The sequence below is a fragment of the Coenobita brevimanus genome, chromosome 44, assembly GCF_032717465.1.
Source record: "Coenobita brevimanus isolate Jiangsu-jjx chromosome 44, ASM3271746v2, whole genome shotgun sequence".
NCBI lineage: Eukaryota > Metazoa > Arthropoda > Malacostraca > Decapoda > Coenobitidae > Coenobita > Coenobita brevimanus.
In genome coordinates, this window is record NC_136997.1 from 48,911,203 (window position 1) to 48,921,188 (window position 9,986).

Genomic DNA, 9,986 nt, shown 5'->3' on the forward strand with positions numbered 1-9,986 from the left:
CTGTAGATTATTTTGTTCATCTTGGGAAAGGTCTTTTATACATCAAGGGCTAATGTAAGTTATGCAAGTGTCTACCTCCCCCACTTTAAAAAGCCTTTCCTAAGCTAAATAATACTGTCTGAAAGATGAACGAATATAATAAGGGATAAATCACTACATTGAAGAGGTTGATAATTCCTCTTCATATAAATCACATATTTTGTTGACAGATTGAGCGACGTCGTGAGAACCTACGCCCCGTTCAACCCAAGCCTCCCCAGGGGTTCAAGGACTACTTGATGAACCGGTGTTCCTATGTACTTGCTGGGAATGCAAACTCCAGACTCTCTGTTCCAATCATGTCACCTCCAGCCACTCTCTCGCAACTCCTTAAAGACCTTTTTGCAGACCAAGAGAAGGAACGATACAGACTTAGGCTTCAGGTAACGTTTTGATGAGACTCAGCCCACACTTATAAATATAGGGTGTGTACACGCAAAATACTGCTTAATGGGTACAGCTTTAAGTAGGACATGCAACTCTCGGAGTTACTTGAAGACCATTTCTGTAGATCAAGAGATGTATGTCTTAAGCTGATCAGAGTCATGTAAAGGTACCACAAATAAACTAGGTAATATGTCATGATATTGATGAGGTAAACTAAATCTCTTTCACTACAGCACTTAATAGAAAAAGAGAAACTGGTGCTAAGTGTGGAGCAGGAGATACTTCGAGTCCATGGCCGAGCTGCTCGTGCGTTAGCTAACCAGGCTCTTCCCTTCTCTGTCTGCACCTTCCTTAAGGATGAAGAGGTGTGTTATGTATGCTAGGGGTGTCTTCATTGTCTTAGTGTAACCCTTTGGGTGTGAATTACTTAACTTTACATTGTTCTTTGGTGAATAGGAAAGAAAAAAAGATGCATAGTGAAGAGCTTCATTTTTTTTTTTTCCTGGACCCTACCTCACCACATCCTCAGGTAGGGAGGAAGGTCTAGGTGATGATGACAACAGGTGATATAATTAAGTGTAACAATACACTGCTAATGGTACACTGGGGTATCTAGTTCAAGATGTATCAGTTTCACTCAGTATAGAGGACATGAATGGCTCATTTTACTGGGCTTACTGCTGGTAGTTCTCCCTCTTTGCTCTCACGTGTTTTATGGACCATACCCCACCCCATCCTTAGGTGGGTTATATTAGGATGGTGGTGGTGGTCATGGTACTACAGTAATTCATCCTCTGTTGTGCTGTATCTTTCCTTTTTTCTAGACTCTACCTCATTCAGTGTCACGATGATCGTGATGGTGTTTGTTCTTGATAATTTCCCATTGTGGCTGCCCTTTGTTTTCAGAATATGGGAGGGATGGGGAGTGATTTAGGAAAAGTAAGTCTACAAGTCACCTTCACTAGGTGTTCAATTTTCTTTTGAAACTGTTGTTGAATTATAGTAAAATTTTCATTCAGCCCAAGTACATCATCCTTAAATTTTTTTTTGCTGCCACCAGATAATTATTTTATGTTTAGGATGAACACCCTAGTAGTGAAATGGATTCGTGAAGACCTTAACTAACCCCTCAGTTTAAAACTTACGTGTTGGATAAAAATGTGTGAAGATAACACGAATGAGATAAAAGAAGACATCATAGGCAAGGGGCTGATATTCCATTGCTGCCTATATAGCTGCTGCTGGATGCCAGTGTACCCCAGTGACATACCTAACACGTTATAATGGTGCTGTGCTTTTTCAGAAGGAAGCCTTATATTGAGACTGGCAGTTTCACTGCTCATCTTTGTCTTTGGACTGGAAGCTAAACCTGTTTCATTTGTTTGTTTGTGTGTTCATTTGTTTATAAAGACTCCAGCATACTTGAACATGTGTGCCATGGTCTGCCAATTGCAGCTGCCCATGCTGCTTGATTTTTAGCAGCCTCTGGTCAGTCCCCTGTCCCTGAGTCACTTCCTAGCAGCTGCTGGAAACTGTTGGGGGGGAAAAAAAAAATTAAGATATATAATAAGATTTTTAGCAGTGTTAAAGTATTAGAGTGTGGATGTATCTTCCCTAAGAGTTAGGATTGTGTGGCTAGGTGGCTGATAAAAAAATATTATAGAACAACTCCTGTCTTAATGAGAACTGAGTGCAGGCTGATTACACTTGTTATTATGGTCCTTTTACTGAAACATTCCATTAATTCCCAGGTGTACAACATCATATCACCAGAGCAACAAGACAAGGATAGCAATGCAAGGTCCAGGTACAATGGACGACTCTTTCTTTCTTGGTTGCAAGATGTTGACGACAAATGGGACAAAATTAAGGTAGATTCTCTTGTGTTTTTTCCAAATTGATGTGGTAAATGAGTTTGTAAGAAAGAAAGGTATGGAAGTTTATGAGGGTAGGGATTTGGAAGATAGTTAAGTTTGTTGGGTGAAGCAGGAGCACATGAGAATGGTCTGACACCCCCATTTAACTTGGTAGTTTAAAAAAGGACTCTTCCTCCGATGTATCAGGTTCAGATAAAATTAAAAATACTAAGAAAGAAAAAAAATGTGGAGCTGGGATTTTTGGGATGTTTGAATGCTTAAATGATGTTTTGATGATTATGAAGGCCATTTCACTGGGTATGGTGCTCATTGTTATCCAGCATCCGTACTTTCTTGAGTCCTACCTTACCCCATGTGTATGTGGGAAAAGGTGTCTAAGTAATGATGTTGGTATTGGTATACATTGCCTTAAAATTCTAGTATGTATGTGGCATTATGGGTTTAACTCCATCACTATGGTCATGTATTTTCCGTTTCTTGTTACCATCAGGTGATCTGTTCAGTTTTGGAGAGCATGCTGCTAGTGACGGATTCAGTGAATGTTATACAGTATATAACCCTTGTTGGTTGAAAAATTGCACCTAATCTGGATAAAAAATTAATGAAGATAACAAGAATAACTTAAACCAGAAATATTAAATCATCATATTTCTGAACAATATCAGTGGAGTCTAAGCTAGGGTGGTAATGCCTAATTTATCCCAATCCATAGGAGTTCATGGTCCTGCGGCACCACAATGAGGCGGAATCACTCCACGCAGTGCAGCGAATGGACTGGGAGTGGAAGTTGAAGGAGTTAGGGGATTGTGATGCTAATTCTCGGCCTCAGATTGATGACCTTCATGTGCCGATGGTTCATGTTTCTGACGATTTTGACCTTCTTCCAGAATGAGTTATATACTTACAGATTTATGGAATAGCTGTATACCGGTGATATGCCTGTACTTGAGCTTCAAGCTAGATACAGAGTGCTTATTGTAGGCATGCGATTGGATAATGTCTATATAGTAGGCATATGATTGAATCATGTCTATGATTTGGCATAAGCTTGCTCATTTTCCTTTGGGCATAAACAGGAATGAACCTTCTTTCAGAGGAAGATTGAGAGTTAGGTGTTGCAGATACCTCTGGCTGTGATAATTGTTTTAGATGGTAACCCACCCAGTGAGAGTCCTTGCTCCATGGTAGCAGAGAAAGCCAACAGTTCTCAGTTCCCAGATGGGTGGTTTAACTCTCACTATGATGTATTAGTTATTTTTGCTACCTCCAGATGCTATTATTCAGCATAAGAAAGACCTCACGTATGGAAGGGTTTAATGAAGGCTGTGTCAAACCCGTCTAGTTTTAAAAAATCTCCTAGGCTGAATGAAATATGGAGATAGCAGAAGTGTTGAAAGTATGTCATAGGATTAAAGGGGTTAAGCTTACATCAAGGTGCGCTAGAACACACTTCTTTCATTGTATCATACCAAAACCTGAACCTACAGTTTATTATCCAGAATAGTATTTTACTTTGTTCTTCCTTGACAGTGTAGCTTTAGGAAATTTGTGTCAAATTTATTGAGATATTGAAGAGGTCTGTATTTCTGTGATATACATTTGACTTTCATAGACTTTAGGGCCGGTGATGCAGGGGTCATATTCTCTATCACAGTAGGTGTCATATTCTGAGTGGCTTTGGAGACTGTAACGCCTCTCCCTCAGTGATTTATTCTGCACATTACACCTCAGTATCCCCTTTTATGTTACTAATGCGAACTATGCTGATATTAAAACAATCAAGGAAGGTACAGGAGATGACCAGTGAATAGATGATACAAAGCCTCCTGTTTCACTTACATTATGGCATCAGGAGGCATTGTAGCACCTCAGACATAGCAGTTCATTTGCATAGCTAGTGCATCTTATTATTCACTTGTATGCTGTTTACATCATTGTGATATCGACATAGGATGCATAGGTACAGGTAACAGAGAGAAGTAACTACTCTTCGCAAGTACTGGTAGCAGAGGGAATTAATCATTGCTATATCGACATATACTTTATAAAAACCAGTAACAGGAACATATTAATGTGCTAAATAGACACATTCTGTATAGGGAGAGGTGTAAGGGACATTTATTAACACCTTCAAATCTGATGACATATCTTACTTTGTTCTTACCATCACAAGGCAGTTTTATTCTTTGTCGGAGAAATTATTCGAATGAGATAGATTAGACGTAGCCTCCTTTGACTCCATTATTAGAGATCCTAAGTTGAATAAAATTGTTTGGTGCTTGAGACCCTGTATATTGTGCAAGAATAGGGTAAAGAATTACTTGTGAAATAGTTGTGAACTATATTATTCTATGTTTAAATAGAAGGAATGAGATGGAAGCACCAAAAACTGCACCTAAAATATCCATTTTGGTATTTAATATAAAATAAAACCTTAGTAAAAAAAAGTTTAGGCAATGTATTTTTAATACAGTTATATAGCATAATATGAAAACATGTTTAAGAAAAAAGTGCTGAACTAATAAGTGAATGGCCAGTGTGGCACCCTACTGCCCCCAGTCTGGCTGCCAGGCAGTCTCCACACTACTGCATAACCAGATCCTCTCCACATGATAGAAGAACTAACCAGCTGCATGCCCAAAGAAATGAGCCTCATACTTACTCATACATCACACAGTTTTAATAATAATAATAATAAAAAAAAAAACTAATGCCAGTAGCTACCTTTCAGGGAATAACAAAGTTTCTCTGCCCTCTACTTTGATCAGTACATCCTACCCTCGTCTTCTCTTGCCAAAAAACTATTTTCCACAGCACACACCTAAGAGATTTTTCACTCATTTCAAAATACTTTTATAATTAGCACATAACCAAACATTATTTTTTCATTGCATTGTACTTTTTCCCATCACTCCTCTAAAGCGCTGAATGACCTATCAGGTCCCAGTGCTTGGCCTTTGGCTTGAACTTCATATTCCATTCCATTCCATCACTTCTCTTAGCGCTTTTGCCTCATTGCACTTTAGTTTTTCCTGCAGAGCCTCATTGCACTATAGTTTTTCCTCCTGACACTTTACTTCTTGCTTGTCTTAATTCATTTCACTTATATTTTTCCTCAGTAAGTAGTAAAAGTTTCTTCTATAGCCTACTGCATATTTTAACTCCCCTGAGTGTGCAGAACTGTCCCAAGCTTAATTCAGACTTGAGATTGCACCTAGTGCAGGTGACTTGTCATACCCGGTACATGCCATTGACCACATACAGTACTGTACTGCAGTCAACGGTTGATGCAATCACTAATTTGGTTTTCTCTCTCAGTTGAGTATATACATTAATTGGAGGACACTTAGGCATCATGAGATGATGGAAATTGCTAGTGCTTCATGTGGTGTAGAATTTGTGGTGAGGTAGAATTTATATCCACAGAATAAGACACTTGAAGTAAGAGTAACAAGCAGGGAGTGAGTGTGGCAGGAGAGGCCAATGCTGCTGCCTGGTGGAAAACATGTTAAACTTTGGCCATCAGCACCAGTGATTGTCTAGGTACAATACTGAATGCATACTGTTATTTTGTATTATTTTAATGAGTAGTTGACTACAATAATAATGATAATAGTAATTCATCATCATCATCTGAACTTCCTTTCCCACCCTAGGGCAGGGAGAGGAGTAGCAATGTCCAGACAGCCCTAATTTGCCCAGTCCAATGGGCCACGCTTCCACTCACTCATCATTCAAGACCCCAGAATCCTGGCTCTATCGGATATGCCAGAAACATTCACCACGTCCTATAGCTTCACTTAATGTATCCGACAGAGTCAGTAATTGTATTATGTAATTTATAGGGCCATGAAATAATGCAAAAATATTAAACCGAAGTAAAGCAAGCCTGTAGTGGTGCGAGTAGAATGAAATATGTGTCATCAGAGTGAAGGAGTTACCAGTGAGAATACGGGCCTAAATAATCACTTTTCATTATTGTAGGGGAGTTGTATTAGACATGTCCCTTGGTTAGCCAGCAGTGTATGTGTTGTGTTGAGAGTTTTGCCGACATAACCCAGAAGGTAAAACACAGTACTTTTTTATCTTCATTCCAGTGGTAGTGTTTATTTCATTTTTGCTGTTACTAAACAGATTTATTCAGTACACGAGATCCGGTGATACTGAATGGGTTAATGAGGGGTTTATCTGACCTCTCCATTTCAAAAGCATATCTTCAAGCTGAATATATGTAATCTGTAGATGGCAAGAAGATTTTAAAAATGCCACTGTATTGAAGGGATTCATAAGTTTGGTTAGTCAGCTTTGTATTTTGACGGAGTTCTTGATTTATTGTCTGAAACCTGAGCAAAATTTTATCCCCATTTAATACGAACATTTACAGGATAACTTTCTGTTATGTAATGTTTCTGACGTTTCACATCTAGGAAGGTCTGTATACCGTATACAGTGTACTGAGTTGCAGTAATGTTAATTTTTCCCATAAAATTATTAATAAAACATCTGGGAATGGCTTTATTTACTGTGGTGTCTGTATACCGTATACAGTGTACTGAGTTGTAGTAATGTTAATTTTTCCCATAAAATTATTAATAAAACATCTGGGAATGGCTTTATTTACTGTGGTGTTTGTGCAGTTGTATGAAGTGCAAGTACTCTGAATGGTTTAGTAATATTTAGTATAATTGATATCAGTCCACTAAATAAAACTTGTCATTAATTAATAAGTAACATGTAAGATTATTACTTGCTCAATATATTATAATATCTGCTAAAGCTTCAGATATGAAATTAAAATACTTGTTTTTACAGGTCTATTTTAGACAAAGTTAATGAGAATTGTAGATGAGAACCAGATTATAATAAATGTTCAGTACATGTATTGTGTCAAATGTTTTGACCACAAAATGGTAAATTCATTCTAAGTCACCCAATAAACATTATATTAATTTACAAAGTTCATTATAAACCTAGATTTGTTGCTTGAGTTAACATCTGAGCCTGTTTGTGTAGTAGTTAGTGTTTTTAATTGCATAAACCACAGATGGAGAGATGACCCAAAACTGTCATCTCTCCATCTAGAATGCTGACTCGTAACAAGATATTAATGCCTCATTGAATATGATGGTAGTCCGAGAAGTGCAATGGAAGAGATGTAGAGCCGCACAGGTATCGTCATTTTTCGCCACTGACGTATGTGAAACAGTTGTAAAAGGAAAATCTGAGACAAGTTAAACTGAACGGAATATACAGACACGTATGTTACTTATAACAGGATTGAACAGTTTTTGGATGGGTGAATTAAATGTCCCGGTGGTACCCAACATCCACTCGCTGCAGTGTTGCTTACTTCCTTTCATCTTTGCATTCTTTTTTTGTATCTGCCCTCCTCTCATCCTGTTTCACCTATCCTACCTGTCCTTTAAACCCTTCTTTTCATTTCAGGTGACTATGAACAACCCCTTTCTCCCCTTCCCTACATCACCCCTTCCCACTACCCTCTTCCCTCCCTGCCACCTCTGTCCTCTCTTTTTTTTTTTTTAATTCCCTCTAGCTTCTTCCTTTTCCTTCCTCACCTCTCCTTCCCTCCGTCCATTCCCATCCGTCATAAGCTGGAATGAAATAAGTTACCAGTTCCCAACCAGATCTTTATTAGCGTTAGTTTTTAATATTTTTAGTGCCCAAGGTTTGCTCTTGGCGTAGTAAAATCTTCTGACAGCTGAAATGTGATGCAAAGTACTGTAGTTCCGAAGCTTTATTTTGCCGCTGAGTTACGTGAGAAGCCGCAAAATAAAAAGATGTTTCGTGGCCAGCCATTGTGCTATTATTCACCGTCCACATTAGAACCCTCTAAAACACGCTGAAGTTACTGGATGCGTCTCATACAGTCTTCCATCTCCAGACGATTTTATGCAACTTATGGACGGCCTCGTGTTGGGGGAGTTAATGAAGGCAATATCTAACCCTTCCAGCTTCAAGTGCTTCTCCTAATTATAAGCCATCTGCATATAGGAAAAATAAGCTAGGACTTGACGCAGCTCGATCCGTCTCACTCCCCTTCCAGACGATTGTATGAATCTTGGGACAGATCTCGTATTACAGGGGTTACTGAAGGATGTATCTAACCCCACATGTGCAAAATATCTCTCCTAATTACTATAACGCCGTCAGAGGTTTGACAAATATACAAAAAGAAATAAAAGCACTGAAGCAATACCGGCTGTTCAATCCCTCCTTGCACCAAATCATCTTCCTACAAATCCTCTGAACCATTGAAGTTAGCTGAAATGAGATACTAGAGTTACCCCGACCATGAGAGACTTAATGGTAATGAGATTAACACCCTGAGGCTCCTATGATTTACTCCAAGTTTAATTAAATTAACTGGTGCTAAGTAGATTGAAGTATTAGAGAAACGACCATGACCGAATAAGTTATTGACTGTTCGAGGGTTCCACAGCAAAGTTCACTTTCCTGTTTTGAATCTTACAAGGTTATGGCATCAGCTAAAATAAAACAGTGCAGTTGTTCCGACCTTGACAAGGTTAATGATGAAAATACTAACACCCTCAAGCTCGCATGATTCCATTTAGGCTTAATTAAATCATATGACTATCTGAAATAAAATTTTAGGGAAGAAATGACCACGAAAGAGTAACAATCGGCAGTTCGAATTCTCCATTGCAAAGTTCTTGATCCAGACACTTTTATTCAATTTATAAAAGGCCTTTCGCAATGTAGGTGTTAATGAAGGCTGTATATAATATAGCCCATCTAGTTCGAAATATCTTCCATAATTACAAGAGAAACACCAACAGACAGCAAAAATGATAGAAAACGAGTGAATTTCACCTGTTCGAACTCCCCCTCACCGAGGTTATCCTCCTGGTTCGAACCCTCTGAACCCTGAACCCACCCAGCCACCTTCATTTGCCCGGCAGACCTGAGAGGGGAAGGACAAGGAGATGGAGAGCAGAGGTGAGATTTTTCTACTTTTTTTGAGGTTACATTTATTTTGCTCTTATCTGTGGTATTTTTTATGCTTTATTCTAGGATGTAATTTTGATTTAGGTTATGCATTGTGGTAGGTGGGGACACTCACCATCCACTCACTCGATGTAGTGCTGCTTTTGGTGTCTGTCCTTTCCTCCCGACCTTCCTCTTCTGTCTTTCCTTCATTCCTTCCTCCTCCTCCTGCCTATGGGTGACTTTACACTCCCTCTTCCGTTTTTCTTTCCTTTTTTCTTTCCTCTTCCTTCTGCCTATGGGTGACTCTACACTGAGTGACAAGCCAAATGGTTTCCTGTACATCAGGAAACCATTTACTACGCTGGGTGGTAACCAAATAACCAAATTATGGCGTCTGGTGGTTTAGTGAGTAATTACTGCGTTCCAATCGGGTTGAGCCGGTGAAGGTTTATATCCAAGGAATGGCTGAGGTTTATTTTTCACGTAATGCCACTCAGGGATGAGTTAGACTGGTCACTCTCATCTTAGATATCAGAACCAACTTGCCTAGCCCCGGGTTCCTACGCTCCTCATGGGGCAACATAGGACTAGATGATGGATGGATGGATTTATTAGCATTTTCGGGGATTTTTTTTTTTTTCTTTTACGTCGGTTTTAACTCCCTTAGCCCCAGGACGTCTTTTGTAAATTATTTTTGCTCAAAACGATTTTGAT

The 9,986-nt window shown here is 39.0% G+C and overlaps 1 protein-coding gene across 1 annotated transcript in view; it reads left to right on the plus strand.

Annotated features, from left to right (window-relative positions):
- LOC145398190 (uncharacterized) overlaps window positions 1-7,229 on the plus strand; it is a 28,865-nt gene extending 21,636 nt beyond the window's left edge. The window contains exons 13-16 of the mRNA XM_080271145.1: window positions 210-422; window positions 660-791; window positions 2,178-2,297; window positions 3,016-7,229. Coding sequence (XP_080127271.1) covers window positions 210-422; window positions 660-791; window positions 2,178-2,297; window positions 3,016-3,195 — 645 coding nt within the window. The 3' untranslated portion in view covers window positions 3,196-7,229. The remainder of the gene's footprint in view (window positions 1-209; window positions 423-659; window positions 792-2,177; window positions 2,298-3,015) is intronic.
- The last annotated feature ends 2,757 nt before the right edge of the window (window positions 7,230-9,986 follow it).